At 47.8% G+C, this 17,390-nt stretch overlaps 1 protein-coding gene across 3 annotated transcripts in view; it reads left to right on the forward strand.

Moving 5' to 3' along the window:
- Window positions 1-17,390, forward strand: part of Anxa6 (annexin A6) — a 203,183-nt gene that overhangs the window by 159,474 nt on the left and 26,319 nt on the right. For 2 of the 3 annotated variants that reach the window (XM_051180648.1, XM_051180649.1), the window contains exons 2-6: window positions 3,878-3,921; window positions 11,702-11,792; window positions 14,300-14,394; window positions 14,885-14,998; window positions 16,503-16,593. In XM_051180648.1, coding sequence (XP_051036605.1) covers window positions 3,904-3,921; window positions 11,702-11,792; window positions 14,300-14,394; window positions 14,885-14,998; window positions 16,503-16,593 — 409 coding nt within the window. In that variant the 5' untranslated portion in view covers window positions 3,878-3,903. Of the gene's footprint in view, window positions 1-3,877; window positions 3,922-11,696; window positions 11,793-14,299; window positions 14,395-14,884; window positions 14,999-16,502; window positions 16,594-17,390 lie in introns of all 3 variants that reach the window. The other variant, XM_051180650.1, reaches the window with a different exon arrangement.

Consider the following 17,390-nt stretch of genomic DNA (forward strand, 5'->3'; position numbering starts at 1 on the left):
ATGAGAAATACCTCTGCCTGCACCTACCGTCTACTGATGTGGGCAGAAGTGAACAGCTTCCTGAAAGAAAAAAAAAAAAAAAAAAAAAAAAAAAAAAAAAGCCGTATCTTCTGTTTGTAAAGGTCTGCAGTTCCTCCGAATGGCCAACTTGACGTATGCCACGGAAATACATTTGGTTGACTGTGGGTGTGGTTCAGTTGGTAGAGTGCTTGCTAGCGCCCTGAAAGCCAGCCCTGGGGTCAGTTTCCAGCACTGTATAAACTGTGCTGTGATGCACATTTATAACCCTAGCCCTGGGGAGGTGGAAGCTTGAGGGTCACCTTCTCTGAGGATACACAGTAAGTTCAAGGTTAGCCTGGCATACAAGAGACCCTGTTGAAACAAAACTGAATTAAAAACAGTCTGAGGCCAGAGAGATGGCTCAGTGGTTACGAGCTCTTACAACTCTTCCAGAAGAGTTTGGTTCCCAGCACCCAGGTTCTTTGGCCACCCCTTGGAAATCCAACCCCCTCTTTTGGTCTCCATACACGCACTTGCTCATGTGTTTGTCCAGACAGACATATACACATAGCATACATAAAAAGAAAAACTTTTTAAAGTTACTTTTGCAGGCCCAGAGAAGTGTCTCAATGGTCAAGAGCTTTTTCAGGGGACACAGCATCCGCATGGTGGTTCACAACCATCTGTAACTCCAGTTTAAGGGTTCTGATGCCTTCTTCTGTGATCTGCAAGTACCAGATACACATGTGGTACATATCCATACATGCAGGCCAAACAGCCATACACATAAATAAATCTAAAAAGAGATTTTTAGTTACTTACTTTCAGGTGGGCTATTTTAGTCTCCCACAGAAAGGGTGATTTTTGCACACTATCTTGCAATATTCTGAGAAAACCTTACCCCATTTCTAAGTGGGAAATTTTTAAACTGAGGCATAGAGAAGTAATATAACTGGTTCAAAGTCCTGAACTAGGGGTTTGCAGTGTCAGGATTTTAAGATGGGGATCTTGACTTCAAAGCCTTCATTTATTGCCATGTTAAACTTATCCTTATTCATCTGTTGTGTCATAGTTCACATTAGAATTCCAATATGTCTTTGCAGATGAGCAAACAGAGATTCGGTTTAAACAACTTATGTTAGTCAGAGCTCAGGAGACACGGTGGCCCAGGCCCATTCTCTCTGTTGAACAGTGGGACTCTACTCCCCCTCCTAAAGAAACCGCTCCATGGTCACAAGCTACCAGGCAAGGCAGTGGTGATGGCCACCTAGGAAGATGTCACCAAGGCCACTGCCCAGAAAGGGGGCGGGGTTTCTGGAATGATCCAATCACTTGGGCAGTGGTCAGATGAAAGAGACTTAGGGCTCTGAGGAGAGAGAAGAGAAGCCAATTTTAACCAGTCTAAACATCTTTTTCAGATTAAGTTGATAAAACTTATAAATTGAGGGAGGGCTGAGGAGTCCCAGGATCTTGGGAGAGCCTTCCCAGCATTCTGTTGTGGAAACATAGAAATATAGAAAAGTCATATTGACAACGGGGCTTCCTAAAGATGGCAGCTGCATATTGACCTCCTTCCATTAAGGCCCAGGGAGGGAACCCAGCAGGAGCCACATACCCTGGATCTCTCTCCTTCTGTGTGGAAGCTTGCTATGACCTGCAGACAAGGCTGCTGGCTGAGTCCTGGCCATCTTGAAAAGGGCTTGGAGGTCAGATGGTTCAGGCCTCAGCTAGGATCCTGAGCCAGTGGCTGCTTAGCAGGAGATAGTGAGCTATAGGGGAGGGCCCCAGTGCTCAGGCAGCTAGCCTCTGTGCTGTAGCCTTTAGCTTTCCTGTTGGAATGGACCAGATTGACCCTCCGAACTACAATCTGAATGTGAAATTATCAAAGGAACTCACTTTCCACATACACAGGAGGCAGGCCCGCAACAGGCCCACAGAAACTGCCCTTGGAGTTTCCCCCAAAGGCATGGTGGCCCCGCCTTGGAGCTGGTGCTCTGTGGAAAGGGGCTGTCGTCCAGATGGGCCTGGGCGCCAGCCAGCTGCTGAAGTTTCCAGCAACAAGGCCAAAGGAAAGTGCCTCAGCCTTCAAGTGACAGGTCCGCAGCCCTCCCACTCCATGTCAGCTCACTTCCTGGGCCTCTTTTACTCCCTGGCTCTCTGACAGTTTGGGGGTTCATTCCTTCACTGGCTGCCCCTTGAGCCCCCAGACTTGGGGAAACCCTAGGGGCTGGTTCTGGAATGAATCAATCTTAGAAGTCACCCCTTCTCATGTGAGGTTTCCATTTCCTGGTGAGAGCTGCACTTTTATACCAAGGGGCCCCCGGTTGCTAGGGCAACAGCAGGGTTTCCTGTAGCTGAGCTTCAATTGCAGACAGATCTCTGTCTGTGTCCTCCACCCCAGCATTATCAGATGACTGCCTCTTGCTGACGGCAGTATGCCAGCAGAGGCAACATAGGGGCAAACTAATAAAGCCCCTGTACCCAACTTCCCACCACTGCAATGAATACCACCAGCCCTGATATGTCTGCTCTGTGCTGGAAGTAATTCAGGGCCCATCCCCCAGCACCACTCCCAGGCAGTTTGTGCTTAGCATAACCTTGAAGTCAGAATTGAGCACTAAGCCCTCTGTCACATAGCTACTAAGTGTCTGGGGAGAGTTGTCCTAAGTTGGGAGATGTATAGGACTGGAGAGTGCTGAGTTGCATTCTCTGTGTTTCTACCCTCCTTTCTAGTCTGTTCCTTGCAAGTCAGTTATTTTTACTCTTACAAAGCAATGTGGAGCTGTTTTGAGTCGGTCAGCTTATGCCAGCTACTCTTGGTGTCCTATGATTGCTCAGCTTGCATCTCCTGCCCTTCTGCTAAGTGCCTGTGAGCTCAGCTCTGCACCCGCCTTGCTTCCCCTTTTCATTTATTAATAAGAATTCACCCATGTCCCTTTTTTGGTCATTGTAGCCCTTGTCCCTGACAGCTCCAGCCCTATAGTCCTTACCCAGTTTCAGTAAGATGTTTCATCCCGTTTGTTCAAGTCTCCCACAGTGGTGATGGCTGTGTTCCATCAGAGTAGAGCCAAGTCTTCAGTGACCTCAGGCATGGGTCAGACCATCCTGTCACCATCCTTCTGCCTGCTGCCACCTCAATGACACTGAGGCCTGTGTTGCTGACAGGCATTCATATGAGACCTCTGACTGGCCACCCAGGGTTAATTACATCCCATTACCTCTTGTCCCGTGCATTGTCTTTCCTCCAGGTGCTCACTGAAATCCATATGGGTGCATTTATCACTGGGACCCGTGGAAATAGGACTGTCCAGGCTTTAATGTGTCCTGCTGTGTTTTCAGGGTGTAGAGCATTGCGACTGGAAAAATGATGGGTGAATCAACATACCCAAGTTGAGATGGTGTCCTCAGGGAGATACCTGGGACCTCCTGCTTCTTCTCATTTGTATACCAAAGGCCTGGTTGGGAAGCCATTCTTAGTGGCTTAGAAAGTGGGCACACAGGAGCTCTGAATTCTGGAGTACTAAGTAATTTGACTTTGGACTAAATGTGGTACTCAGCCTTGGCCTCCTTTCTCTTACAAAGGGCACCTGATGCCTGTAAGGATTGCTAAAAGGATTAGGGAAGATAACAGGCACACATCAGGGCCTGGGTCAGTACTAGGTCAGTGGTCATACCCAACCTCCCTTCTCCTTGTCCCTTTCCCACCCTGCTATGACTGACTGCATTATCTAATACAGCCACTGTCATTTGAAAAACAACGCTCCTGGCTCCATCAGGTCTCTGAGTATAAGAACAGCAACAGGGAAAATGAGGGGCAAACAATAGAGAGTTACAGAGTCCTGGAGTGATCTCTCAAATTCTCTTTCTCTTTCCACAGTGGTTTCTGCTGCAGAACCTGAGACCATGGCCAAAACTGCACAGGTAAGGGTCTCTCCTCCCCAAGGTCCCTGATCTTAGGTCCGGGAACCCCAGCATCAACAGGCAAGAGTCCCAGGTACCCTTAGCTAAACTGGGTACCTTCAACTAATCTCTGCTACCTTCAGCTAACTCCTGGGGCCTCGGTTAACCCCTTGAGATAATCCACAGTACTTTCAGCCCAAAAAGAGTAGAGGTGGCTACAAATTCACAGCTCTTCAAATGCAAGTCATCAATGATGATACACAATATCCCAAGTACAAAGGGATGTGAATTGGCTCAAGTACTGGGAAGGGCAGAGCTTCAGGACTGACTGGATCCAGATCTTAGCTGACTGAGTGAAGATTCTGCTTCTGTGGGCAACTTCTAGATTGCTTCATTCCTGAGAGTTTCTTCCTTGCCTGGCATAGGCATTGTGTACCTTTGGCCTTCCATTCTCCTGTCTTCAAAGACCCAGATACAATAGTGCAACGTGGTTCACAGGTTTTATTCTCATTGGCTGGGCCTGGGTGACATGCATTTTGGAGTGGGAAATTGAAATGACCCCATCCCCAGGAAGGGAGATGAACAACTAGACAAGCACTAAATCACAATGAGGGTTGTTCATGCCCTGAAGAGGTGTGTTCCACGTCATACTCACTGGGGTTAAGTTTCCCTGGCCAGGAAAACTTTAACCTCAGTCTTTCACACTGTCTGAATACTCTGTTTGGTGACAGAATTTGGGATCAAATGGAGCATTCTCTCCTGTGTGGCTAAGGGAGGTGTGAGGGCTTCCTCTGTTTCAGGATTTGCCAGAGAGAGAGAGAGAGATCCCAGTTGGCTACCCTTACAGTGCAAACCTGGCATTGGAAGGGGATTATGAGCTGAGGGAACCCCAGCTGACCCCCTTTTGTTGATTACTCCATCTCTAGAACTTCTGTCACAGAGCAGCTTCTTACCCACTGGCTGAACTGAGAACCAATTTCATTTCATCCCTCCTTGAGGCATGACACCCAGTGAACCAGGGATAGCCCCAGCTTGCAGAGAGTAGTGCTTATAGGATGCAAGACAGACTCTCAAAATAGCTCTTGCATGGCATCTCTCAGCCCTGAGGAGTATGCTTTGTCCCATCGCCTTTCTGCTCAGGCCAATTTCATTGTTGTGTGCAAAGCTCCGGAATGGGAACCATTGCTGCTTCCCTCTTCCTGTATGCACACAGACAGGAGCTGGAAGGCATTTGCCTTGCAGGGTTCTGAATGACTCAAGCCAACAGGTCAGGCTGAAAGATCAGTTGGGCCAAGACTTGGGATTCCGAGGTTTCAGCCAGGGCCCGTAGACTCTCTGCAAGCAAGTTTCAGGGTGGCTGGGTGTGAGTGCAAGTCAGACCTCTTTGCACCATCCTTTGGTTGAACATGAAAGAGATCTGGGGCCAACAGGAGGGCACCTCCTTCAGGTTTCTTAACCTTTGGTAAACAAGAGGGTACAGGATGGACTGGCTGGATTAGAAGGCTAGACCTGAGAAATAATCCAGTGTAGTCAGGATGAAGGGTATTCTGGGTGCCTGGCAGGCAGCAGCCTCAAAAGGGAGAAGGTTGCAGAAGACACTACTAGAGGTGGGTGTGAAGAAGGAAGTTTGTCTATTGCCTGCTCTTAGCACTGATTGCAGCACCTCACACATGTGCGCACACCCACACACCCCAGCACAGTCCACGCTCTGTGGGTCCGGTCACCTTAGCTCTTCATGATGCTCATCATGATGGCAGGTCCTTCTTGTCACCTTCCAAAGAGGGGAACTTGGGACCCAAAGGCAGACTATGATTCCATGGAAGGCCCCAAGAGGCGTAGATCTGTGGCCTGTTTAGTAGTGAGATTTAGTATTGGGATGCAATAGTGATTTAAAAACACCTTGCAGACAGGGAGAGAAAGGTGGTACATGTCCTGGTACCCTAGTAGCTGCAGAATGAGGTGGATATCAGAGCTGGTTATGGTTGCTGTCTGCTAGGGTTCCCGTATAGGCAATCATCTGTCTAGGTAATGTTTATCTGTGTTCTAGGAAGCCCAAGACACCTGCAGTAGCTGGGGCGGGGCTTCACAGACTGGAGCCGCAGGGCCCAGGCTGCTCACCACCTGGCAACAAGGTCTGCTAAATATTTCAGGGTGGAAAGCTTTCTCCACCCCCCCACCCTCCTCCCTCCTGGGTATCTGCATCCAGAATCCTGTCTGCATGAGGTGAGACAGGCTTACAGGTGGCCTGGGCAGTTGCACAGATGGCATTTAAGAATATAAACTTCCACAATGGGGTGAGTCATGGCCTGTGGGAGCTAGGCCTAGATGGTTTGAGGGAACGTTCCTATACCTTTATGTCAGCAACCAGAGCTAAGCCCCACTTTGCTTGCAGAGACCATGATAGTGTGACATCTTGAATCATGGGGCTAGCAGGCAAGCACTGGGAAGACTTCTCCATCCCTATCCAGAGCTGCATGGAAGACCAAAATAGATCCCCACTTAGTTTGCCTTTCTGTGAATACTTTGGCCAAGCCTGTGTGGGCCATTAGTCATCCTTCTCCAGTGTTATATTCACTGTTTTATCTTCAGCCCAAACAACACCAGAACCCACCCAAACCATCCATGGAGGGAGAAAGGCAGAGATGAAGTAGCCATAATAGGGAGGGCATCATCCCTAGTGCTCTGTCTTCTGCCTGCAGCCTCTTGTCTCCTCCCAGACCCTCTAGGAAGCTTTCAATCCTATGATCATAGAGAACTTGGGCATCTGACTGTGAGCTTTTGGGAACCATCTCAGAATCTGTCTTGGCACTTGTTGCCTCTAACATGTGCCCTGTAATGATTGATCTCTACTGTCAGTTTGATGAGATCTAGATCCACCTAGGGAAATGGTCCTCTTTGGCATGCCTATGGAAGGATTCTCTTCCCCTACTTCCACCCTCTTTTTAAATGAGAATCTTGCTAGGTAGCTCTGGCTAGCCTGGGACTCAGTGTTTAGACCAGGCTGGCCTTGAACATACACAGGTCTGCCTGCCTCTGCCTCCCGAGTGCTGGGATTAAGGGGGTATGTCATCATGCCCAACTCTGGAGTTAGAAAGATTTAACCACTATAGGTATCACCATTCCCTAGGCTGAGATCTTAGACTGTATGAAAAGGAGAAAGTGAGCTAAGCACAAGCATTTACTCGTCTTTGTTTCTTGACAGTGGAAGGAGTATGATCAGCTACCACCCCAACTTCTCCATCATGATGACCTGAGCTTATGAAGCATGAACCAAAAAAAGCCCCCTTTCCCTTAAGTTGCTTTTTTTGGGGGGGGGTATTTTATCACAGTGACAGAAAATAAATGAAGGTATCCCTACTATTGTCCTTGAGAAAGGTATCAGTATGAAACTGCTTGCTGCTTGACTTCTTTTAACCTACACAGAAGATAGGTTACATGGTTAATTTGTTCAATGGGCAGAGACAGCAATGCCAGGTGCAAGAATCTTGCTTTGGCCAGGTCCTGACTTAAGGGGCATGCCCAGGGTAGCCAACAGGACCACAGTCCCATTTTCTGCTTCATTGTACCCCACACGAGTTGACAGACTCTGGGTATTGGCTCCTAAGCACTGTAACCTGGGTTCCTTTTCCCGATGTTCTCACTGTCTCCCAGCCCTCTGCCATGTCTCCTCTGTGTGGTAATTTCCACAGCCTCTCTCCCCGGGGTGAAGGGCAGCTGTTACTCATCCTGTAGAACTCACAGAAACTCAGACATCATCTCCAGGAAGTCAGCTCTAATCTACTCAGCATGTATTCTCAGCAATTCACACATCTATTTCTGAAGCAAATACCAAGGTGTGCCTGTGTGCCTAGATGTCCTAGGTCCTGTGCTAGGGGCTGGAAAGAAATCAGTGAGCAAAACAGATACAGTCCTGGCCTTCACAGGGTTTCTTCTCTGGCCCGCCTCTGTGATGCACTTGGCTGACTGCATTGTGGCTGCATTTACCATGTAGTTTCCTGCCAGACTGTGAGTTCTTACAGGTCCCTGGACTTAGCACCTTGTAGATTCTCAGTGAGAGATGGATGGATGCATATGTGGGTAGATGAGTGAATGGATTGCTAGTTGGGTGGATAGATGGTCATGAAGGAAGATAGATAGATAGATAGATAGATAGATAGATAGATAGATAGATAGATAGATGGAATGGCAGATGGACAGACTGATAGATACATGGCCAGATGAGTAGACAGATAAATGGATAGAAGGAAAGATTGCAGCATAAATGGGCAGATGGGTGGATTGGTAGGTAGATAGGCAAATAAATAGCAAATGGATGAGTGGGTGGCTCTAGTTTCCCTGGAAATGAGAATCTTTGTGTGAGAAGCTTTTGGGGTATAGGCATGGTGGGTCATTGATGCCTGTTTAGAGCTTGAAAGTGGGTCACCCTAGCACAGAGAGCAAACAGTTCTCCAAAAGCTGCCTCCCAGCAGGGGAGACACAGTGCAGGACAATAACTCTGTTTTGACTTCAAGGACAGACAGGTGGGTATCATTAGCTGAGGAAGAATCCCTAAGCCATGTGATGGTCACTCCTTCCCTTACAACCTGCCACACCATCCTAGCAACTGGCAGGGAGGGTGAAAGCTTGGTTTGCTAGAAACACCCATCTTTCCCCTTCCCAGTCAGGCCTCTGACACATTGGCTGGTCACATGTCACTTGTTCTCTCTATTTTGGGTCTTTGAAAGTTTAAGGTGCATTGCCTTTTTTTCTCCAAGTGAGTCCCAGGACCAGTGGCAAGGAGGTTGGAGCTAGAGAGATGATGGACATGTGGGCTCAGGCAGGTGGAAAGAAAACATTAGTCATGGTAGCAGCTGGCTGCCCCAGGTAGACCCCCAGAGAATCTGGCTTCCAGAAAGCTATTCTAAAGTTGGATACTCCAGCACTGGTCCCAGCATCCCCAATGCTGAGCAATGGTGCTAGGAATCCATGCCAAGGTATCAACCTGCCTTCCCCCGCCTGCCTCCCTCGTTAGCATTCTTCACCTCAGAAGAGAGCATCTTCAGTCCTTCATTCAACTTAGATTTAGCAAGCCCTCTCTGGTCTCCATTGCTAAGCCTGTGCTGGTTGTGGGGATCCACTTTGTCCTATGCGGTCATGTCCTATTCATGACAGCTCCTGTCCTTATGGAGTCAAGAATCAAAGAGCCAGATGTGGTGTCACTCCCCTGTAATCCTAGCACTCAGGTGGCAGAGGCAGGTGCATCAAGAGTTCAAGGTCTGCCTTTGCTACATAGTGAGTTCAAGAACAGCCTTGGCTATGTGAGACTTTATGTCAAACAAACAAACAAAAACTCAAAGGATCAAGAGGAAGGTTAGACTAAAAGCAGACATTCTAGTCCCTCTACCCCTTTTTTTCTCCACTGTAGAAACTGATGGTAATTATTTTCTGACATTGCTAGGTCAGGATCTACAGAGAGAGACACCAAATGGTCAGGAGGTAAAATTCCAGCTGGACACTGTCTTTTTTTTTTTCTGGTAACAGGGACTTGAGGGCCTCCTCTGGTCAGTCTCTGAACCATGCGCAGATCAGGCCTGACACTGGATGGACCTCAGGTCTGTCTGTGGATCAGACTATCCAGGGTAGCACTGCAAATGCAAATATGGTGGGCCTTAGAAGGCTGAAGAGGGCGGAGAGAGTGTAATCGGAGGCAGAGCCAGCATGGGCCACCCCTCCCTGCTCTGCTATCTGGCCTGTTTCTCTTTCATTGCCCAGGGTTGATATCGGGTTGCAGGGGATTCACAAATGGCGAATGGTGGGAAGAAGGCTGTGTCCCTTTCTGGCCACTCGCCCTTTGAGAACTTTAAATAGCAGCCCTGCTTAACTCTGAAGAGGCAACTTCAGTGACCGAAGGCAGAGGGCAGACAGATGTCTGGCTGGATTCTGTGGTAGGAGCCACCAGGGGACACAGGACCATGGAAGGACTCCTGTTTTGCCTGTCCTTGAAGGCACAATCAGCAAGCCTCCCGCCGCTCCTCCATCTACAGGGCCTTTTCTGATCTCCTTTTGGAGCTGGTGTTGATCTTAGCTGTTGTCTCTGTAACTTGCTTCTCTCTTTAGATGTTTGCTGCAGCCATTTATGGATCATATCTGCCACTGGGCTTAACAAAATTGGATCTTTGGTTTTTCTGAATCTTCAGCCCTTGGGCCAGGGACTGGCACGGACACATCGTGTGCCTGCCCAGTGATGGCTCCTCGTGTACTGGTTTTACCTGGTGGTTCTTTCTGACCCCTTACTTATCTATGCTGTATGGCTGACCCACATCTGACTCCTCCATGAAGCAGCCCATTGTGCATTCAGCTTTGATCTGATGTCTGAGGCCTCCTGGCTCTCTGCCTTCTTCTTCTGGCCTGCAAGGACCCTGCCAGCTTATTCTTAGATGCCAGTTCGCAGCTCAGTTTACTGGGCCCTCAGGACCAGTACTCATCTTGGCATTGAATTGGAGAGCAATTCTGGGTCCCCCAGAGTAGCTGGCAGCTGTTAGGTTTGTGCAGTGAGGGAGCAGGGAAGAGGGCTGGGGTCTGTGGGGCTCCTTCTCAGGTTTTGGTTGTACAAGCCACCTTAAACACTCCTGCAGTGACTAATATAATTGTGTTAATGGAGATAAGAGGCTTTGTAAACTGTAAAATGCTGTGAAAACTGGTTAGGGGTGCTGGGAAGGGGGCTCCATCTTCCTCAACGTGTTTGCTAGGCAAAACATGAGGACCTGTGTTCAAATCCTAGGACCCAGCCCCCTATACCCCAAAAAAGCATGTAATAGCTGTTCTGGGGTGGCAGGAATGGGTGAATCCCTGGGGTGCAGTAGCCAGGCCACCTATGACAGGTGAGTCCCAGGCCACTGAAAGACCCTGTTTCCAAAACTAAGGTGTGCCAGGCATGGTGGCTCATGCCTTTAATCCTAGTAGAGGCAGGTGGATTGTTATGAGTTCTAGACAAGCTCAGTCTACACAGTGAATTCCAGGACAGCTGGGGCTATGTAGAAAGACCCTGTCTCAAAAAGCAAAAACAAGATGTCTCAGTGAGGAAAGAGGCTGTTACACAGCCTGACATTCTGAGTTCAATCACCGGTACCCACCTAAAGATGGAAAGAGAGAACAGACTTCACAAAGTTGTCCTCTGACCCTCACATGTGCATCATGGCAGACACATTCCCACCCTCTAAACATGGTAATAATAAACTTAAAACCGTTCTTAACAAAACTAAATAAATAAATAAGGTAGGACTGGGTGTGATGGTGCACACTTTTAATCCCAGCACTTAGGAGGCAGAAGCAAGATCTCTGTAAATTCAAAGTCAGCATAGTCCACATAGCACTCCCAGGTGAACCAGGGCCACATGGTGAGACCCTATCTCAAAACAAACAAAAATAAGGTAGAGGACATCTGAGAAACAACTATGGTTGACCTCTGACCTCCAGTTCTCTCTCTCTCTCACACACACACACACACACAACCACAGGTGGGACCCTTGTCACTCATGGAAGTCATTTCCAGCCTGCTACTCAGCCAGGCTTTTAAACCTCCCCTAGTGGTGCCAGGTGGTGGAGGGTGGTGAGCCTTGGCCAAGCCACCTCCCTTGGAGGAATGACACTGTCCTTTGAGCCAGCTGCATCTGGTGGTTCTAAGAGTCAGCCACGCCCTTCCTAGGCAACCTCAGCACTTGTTTTTCCTCTGGGGAACAGAGCTCAGCCTGAACCAGAGCTAATAGTCTGTCCTGGCTAGAGGTCCAAGGTCGGAACTCACCCTCTGCTTTTCTCTCCACAGAGTGCCATGTACCGAGGCTCCGTCCATGACTTCCCAGACTTTGATCCAAATCAGGATGCTGAAGCTTTGTATACAGCCATGAAGGGCTTCGGTGGGTGTCAGCTATCTAAGAGTGGGTCCTACCGGGAGGAGGTGCATGGAAGATAGCCAGTCCCACGTGTGGCCTTCCCTCCAGCCATTTGCTAGTATTTTGTGACTTTTCCTAGAGAAACTCGAACAAACTTTAGTCTACCCAGTTAGGGCACTAACAACAAACCAAAGACACTGTTCCATTCATCTAGTGTGATGATATTTTGTTTATGATCCAACAAATAAAGCTTGCCACACCAATTAGCCATAGAGGCCAGGCAGTGGTGGCACACACCTTTAATCCCAGCAGCCACACTAGTTAGCCATAGTGGCCAGTCAGTGGTGGTACACACCTTGAATCCCAGCACTCGACCAGAGGCTGACAGAGCTCTGTTAATTCAAGGCCACTCTGAGCTACACAAAACTGATCCAATCTAAAAGAGAAACAGAACTCATAAAGGTGATCTTAGCACTTGGGATCCCATGCCTTTAATCCCAGCACTAAAGAGAAATATAAGGCGGGAGGAGACAGGAGCTCAGGGCAGTCTGAGGAGCATCAGTCTGAGGACAGGATCGGCCCTTTGGTCTGAGCATTGGTAGAGGTAAGAACACTCCAGCGGCTGGCTGCTTTGCTTCTCTGATCTTTCTGCTCCCCCCCCCCCATGTCTGACTCTGAGTTTTTATTCTTAAGAACAATTAGAATTTGTGCTACAATCTAATTTGATGAACCAGCCAGTTTATAGGGGTTACTTACAGCTACACAGGTGACCCCAAAACAGCTGCATAACTGAAAACCCCACTCACTGGGAAGCTGCATCCTTAGAGCCCCTTGCCCAGCTTGCAGGCAGCTGCACCAGAGAGGGTTCCCTCTCCAGCCATTGTTACTGCTTTTATAAACTTGGGGAAGGACCTTATGGCCCATGTCTCAGTCTGGGCTTTCTGAAACTGCTAAGGTCCCTGAACTTCAGAGCATTGTAAATTTCATGAACTTTAAAGTCTTAAGAGCCAGTCTCCATCCTTGAGAGAAAGTCTCATTTCCATGGAAATGGCTACACAATAGCTGTTGGTGGGGGAGGAGCCTGGAATGTTGCAATGTGATTTTGTTTTGTTTGTTTTATTCCTGTTGCTAAGGATTGGACCCAGGACTCCATACATACTAGACAAGCACTCTGCTTCTGAGCCATGTGAACAGCTTATTTAATTTTTTTTGCCTCTCTTCATATTTTATAAATTTATAATAAAATATTGTCAACCAAAAAAATGTATATATATGTCAAGCCACTAAAGAGAAATAAAGAATACCAAATCCTAGACCCAAGCTTAAGGAATGGCCCTAGTTGGTGTAGCTGGGAACGGCCATAAGTTGGCATCCTCCTGGTGACTCCCCTGCCTTTCTTCAGGGTGACCACTGACCTGAATCTGTGCTTTTTGCCACATTTGCTTGTCTGCAGCTGACAGAATATATGCTGTTAGGACATCTGGGTGTTTCCTAAGTCAAGTGCATTGTGAAGCCTTGTGATAATCCTTACCTGCCTCTGTGCAAATAAATACAGTCTCTGTATTTATGTCACAGAAAGCTTAATCAAAGACCCTTTGAACTCAGGGGTTGTGAATGCAATGACTCCTCTCTGGGAGGACCAAGGGTTCTCAACTTTCCTAATGCTGCAACTCTTTAATACATAAAATTACTTCATTGCTACTTCATAACTATAATTTGGCTACTGTTACGAAATTTGGAGGGGGGTTTCAAGGCAGAGTTTCTCTGAAATAACCAGAGCTGTCCTGGGACTCACAAACCCAAGCTGTTCTGGCACTCACGCTGTAGACCAAACGCTGGCCTCGAACCCACAAAGATCTGCCTGCCTCTGCCTCCCGAGTGCTGGGACTAAAGGTGTGTGCCACCACTGCCTGGCAACTGTTATGAATTGTCATATAAATATATTCAGAATCACTAATATGAGGGGTCAGGGCCCACAGGTTGATAATCACTGCTATCCCCTCCTCACCTCGTTTTTTCATGAAAAAGGTTTCTGCTGATAATCTGTGGGAGCTGCAAGGCCTCTGCCTGATAAAGGAAGCTGTCCTGGAGGGCTTCCCGAAGGCAGGCTGGACAGGGTGACAGTGTAACTGAATGCAGTAGGCTTGCATCTTGTTGAGCAATTCCAAATAAGCAGTGGAGAGTTGAGTGGAGGAAGGTTTATTACCCGGGGCAGGCAAGAAGGCGGCAGTCATTTAGAAGCCAGCACTCTTGCTGAACAAACCAAGCATGGACATTTTAGTGCAGACCTGTTCGGATTCACATAGCCATGGTCCCATTCCTGAGTGAGCATGCACTTGGGTTAGGAGTACAGTCCCAAGCATGCTCACTTTAAAGTGACATAAATGCCTCTGGGCATGCTCCATTTGTACCATGAAACTTTAGTTGAAAACGATCCAAAGGACATTTTGACAGTGCCTTAATATGCGAGTCTGAACCTAAAGGCACTGTCTTGCTTAGTCACTCACAAGAGGTGCCCTCAATTCTTCTAGGCAGTGACAAAGAGTCCATACTGGAGCTGATCACCTCCCGCAGCAACAAGCAGAGGCAGGAAATCTGCCAGAGTTACAAGTCCCTCTATGGCAAGGTAAGCATGGAGGCTAGAAGGCCAAGGGGGAGGGGACCATCACCTCCGGTCTTGTTATTTAGGATCCTTCCCTAACATTCTTCTCCAGCTCTGCCCTCATGCTGGCTCTTCTTCCTCTGCTCTTACTTGTCCTTCAGTCTCATGTGTCATCTGTGTCCTGTGGGCTGGGCACCCTGCAGGTGTTAGGCCTGCACTGAGAAAGCAGACCTGTGCCACAGCCACTCTCTACACTCCTCTCTCCTAGGAAAGACAGACAGTGGGGCAGACAGTCCTGGGGGAGGGCAATGCTGAGGGCTTGAACCTGAATGGCCCACTTGCTGCTAGCTGCATGACTTGGAGCAGTGGCCTGGAGTCGCTAGAGTTTTCTTTAAGGGGTGATGGTAGTGTCTCCTCCCAAGAGTTGGATCCAGCAAGGTGACTAGGCCTTGGACCAGGCACAGAAAGCATTTACTTATCACTCCTTCCTACCACGGTGCTCCTCCATCCCCAGGACCTCATTGCAGACTTGAAGTATGAGTTGACCGGGAAGTTTGAGCGGCTGATTGTGAACCTGATGAGGCCACTTGCCTATTGTGATGCCAAAGAAATTAAAGACTCCATCTCGGTAAGAAGCATGTGTGCTTACATAACACTAAAGACTCCCTATGAGAGACCATGCACTATTTGTCTGTCTGGGTCTGGGTCACCTTGCGTACTTTACAAAGCTCTCCATTTTCCTGCCCAGCCTGCCTTCGGGAAGCCCTCTAGGACAGCTTCCTTTATCAGGCAGAGGCCTTGCAGCTCCCATAGTTTACTAGCAGAAACCTTTTTCTTGAAAACGAGGAGGTGAGGAAGGGATGGCACTGATTATCAACCTGTGGGCCCTGACCCCTCATATTAGTGATCCTGAATATAAGATAGTTATATGACTCACATTGTGTTGCAGGGCCTACTGGTTAGTCAGTCTAGCCAAAACAGCATGCTCTCAGTTTAGTAAGAGACCTTGCTTGAAACTAAAATGGAGAGCAGTAAAGAAGACACCCGATGTTAACCTCTGACCTCTGCATGCATGTACTTGTGTGTGTGAGCTCACACAGCCCCTGATTTAGGGTGTGTGACTCAGTGGTAGAATGCCTGCTTTGAAGCTCTAGGTCCCATCCATAGCACCCTAAAAAAAAATATACACAGAGCCTTTGATTAAACCTGACACTTTATAGTTTATAAAGCCTATGCCCTCTGCCATCATTGAGTTCCTACACATAGATTCAGTTCATGAATGGACACACTCAACCATGTGAGATGTTACCTTCCCAGCCAGCCTTAGAGTTCAGCAGCACAATGAAGACCTTTCCTGTTGTATAGATGAGAAAGCTGTGGCCAGAAAGATGACATTGTTGTTGTTGTTGAAGATTTTATAAATGTTCATTTTATGCACAAAGTGCTAGCATGTTTCCTCCATTGGGTGGGTAACTTGGAGAATACATTTAAAGGTCACTCTGTCTGACTTAATGAACACTGTTCTCCAGGAACAGAACTCTGGCAATACACATTGAGGCTCTATTTTCCCCTCAGGCTGTGAGGATTTGTGCAGGAATGACAACCCTGGTATAATCTCTGCAGTTAACTTTACTATTCTGGTAAAGTTGCCAATGGCCCATCTTACTTTCAGGGGTGATTCTAGGAGAAAAAGAATGCAGGATTGTGTTGGTTTCTGAATTATTTATTTACTGAGTCAGGGTACCATGTAGCCCAGACTGGCCTGAAACTCCTAAGCCTTCTGCCTCTGTCTCCTAAATACTGGGACTAGAGCTTCGTGCCTACCATGCCTGGCTTTATGCAGCACTGGGTCAAACCCAGAGCCTTACTGCATGCCAGGTAAGAATTATACCAACTGAGCTACAGCCATAGTCCCAAGATTACATTTCTTAATGAGAAGTCATGACAGTTACTGTACAGGTAGGACTAGAACCCATGCCTTGAGTCTTAGGATGGCATCCCCCAAATGATGCTTAAAAGCTGAGCCAAAGACACCATAACTGCAGGAGATGTCACAGCCCAGGCTCCAGAGTCCCCTTGCTGCTAAGGCTTCCCATTCTGCTCTACCCAACATGCTTCTTCTCTCCTTGCAGGGCATTGGCACAGATGAGAAGTGCCTCATTGAGATTTTGGCTTCCCGGACCAATGAGCAGATGCACCAACTGGTGGCTGCATACAAGGATGGTGAGATGGGCAGGAAGGACACTCAGACTGCAAGGGTGGGGACATTAAGAGTAACCATCAGGGGACCGGAGAAATGGCTCAGTGGTTAAGGGTACTGATTGTTCTTCCAGGTTCAATTCCCAGCATCCACATGGTAGCTCACAACTGTCTGTAACTCAAAGATCTGACAGCCTCATACAGACATACAAACATACAGGCAAAACACCAATGCACATAAAATAAAAATAAATAAATTATTTTTAAAAAGTAACCATCCACCTCCCTTCTGACCTACCCATGTTTCTAACCATCTATTATCCATCCACTCATCCATCTATCCACCCATCCTTCCATCCATCGTGACACTGCCCACCCATCTACCATCCCTCAATCCAACATACATCTATCCTCTCATCCATCCACCCATCATTCATACATTCATATCTACCCACCCATCAACCCATTCATTACCATTCATCTATTCATCCAACATCTATCTATCCATCATCCATCTACTCACTTACCCATCCATATGCCCATCCATTTACCACCTACCCATCCATCCATCCATCATCTACCAACCCATCTATATACTATTTATCCATTAATCCAACACCCATCTATCTTCCTATCCATACATTTATCAATCTATCTATCCACTCACTTATCTATCCATCTACTCATCCATATACACCTTCCCACACACACACATACACACACACACCCTCTATCTATTCACCATCCTTCTCTCCATTCATGCAGTAAGTACCTGTTCTGTGTTGGACAATGTACAGGTTCTCGGGAGAAGGTAATAGATA

Source organism: Phodopus roborovskii, unplaced genomic scaffold (genome assembly GCF_943737965.1).
Source record: "Phodopus roborovskii unplaced genomic scaffold, PHOROB, whole genome shotgun sequence".
NCBI classification, from domain to species: Eukaryota; Metazoa; Chordata; class Mammalia; order Rodentia; family Cricetidae; genus Phodopus; species Phodopus roborovskii.